Raw genomic sequence first — 1158 nt, forward strand, 5'->3', positions numbered from 1 at the left:
TGGACTCTGTGTGTATTGCCTGCGACAGGAGCGGCTGATCCCAAATGGTGATAGGTAGGATGTCCGTCTTGGCGGGAGGGCTTAGATGCCCAAAGTGGACCAGTACACTTAGGGCGGGTTCATTTTAAGCAGCATATAGCGCGCATACCAGGTAGGAATATCCGCTGCACGGGCTCCCAAGCCAACCGTTGGGGACGATCAAAGCTCGACAGGACCCCCTTAGTGCCTGCCGAAATGCCACTGGGAGAGCAACAAAACGCAGTACACTAATGTAAAATGGTGATTGCCAGTCAGGTTTATGTCGACCTTACCTTGAAATGGAGACTTCCCAGATTTCCACTTGAGTAGTCGATGCAATTGCCAGCAGGCTTGACTCAGGTGAGCCGCGAGACCAAGCTACGAGCCGATATAGGTCCTGCAAGGCCACACACAGGTGTTGCACATTAGTGCTGCATTTGTGCAGAAGGATCCCAGTCACTCACGCCGTTCGAGTCATCTTCATGTAATATCAAAGTATCTGCTGGTTGCTCCAATACGCCTCGCCCAAATCCCGGAGTGCTGTCCATGTCTGCATAGCGCGTGATGACTACTGTCGAGCCAAGCGGCATCGCCGACACCTGCAACCTCGGGTTGTATCCTTCGGGACAGGGCCAGCAACAAGTAATCGTAAGCAAAGTAAGAAGGAAATCATTGCAGGCAATAGTATTGATACCATCTTGCAGCAGGTTTCCTTTGACGCCCGTCGCGATCAGCGCCTTACTCCACTCTGTCGGTCCATTGATGAGCATCTCAGCGATTTCAAAGGTTAAAATAAAAACATTTTTAAAAAACGTTTTCTAAAAAATGCTTTTTTTCCAAATTGCTAAACGAATGCTATAATGCGAACTTAACCCGTTGCTTTTGTCCGAATGCTCTCACTATACGCCGTATACATGTATATATACGGTACATAACAAACGACATGGAAGCACTGTAAGTAAACCGCTATCATCTTGACAACAAGACCCTTGTCCAAATCATCGTATAATACCGTGCTCATCTTCAGTCAATGATTAAAACACTTGCGTTGAAGCAACAGATCTGTGACGGGGTCACACAGCACCTTGCACGGAGGAAGTGCTTAAGGGTATTTACTACCCGAGTGAGTTCAAGTGGTTT

At 47.9% G+C, this 1158-nt stretch overlaps 1 protein-coding gene across 1 annotated transcript; it reads right to left on the reverse strand.

The window, feature by feature from the left end:
- Nucleotides 1-482: 482 nt before the first annotated feature.
- Nucleotides 483-788, reverse strand: PITG_21216 (uncharacterized protein; the record flags this gene model as incomplete). Its single annotated transcript, XM_002895135.1, has 1 exon — nt 483-788. A coding segment is annotated over one exon (306 nt), but the record flags the coding sequence as incomplete, so codon positions are not given.
- Between the last annotated feature and the right edge of the window lie 370 nt (nt 789-1158).

This window comes from Phytophthora infestans, genomic scaffold, assembly GCF_000142945.1.
Source record: "Phytophthora infestans T30-4 supercont1.244 genomic scaffold, whole genome shotgun sequence".
Classification (NCBI taxonomy): domain Eukaryota; phylum Oomycota; class Peronosporomycetes; order Peronosporales; family Peronosporaceae; genus Phytophthora; species Phytophthora infestans.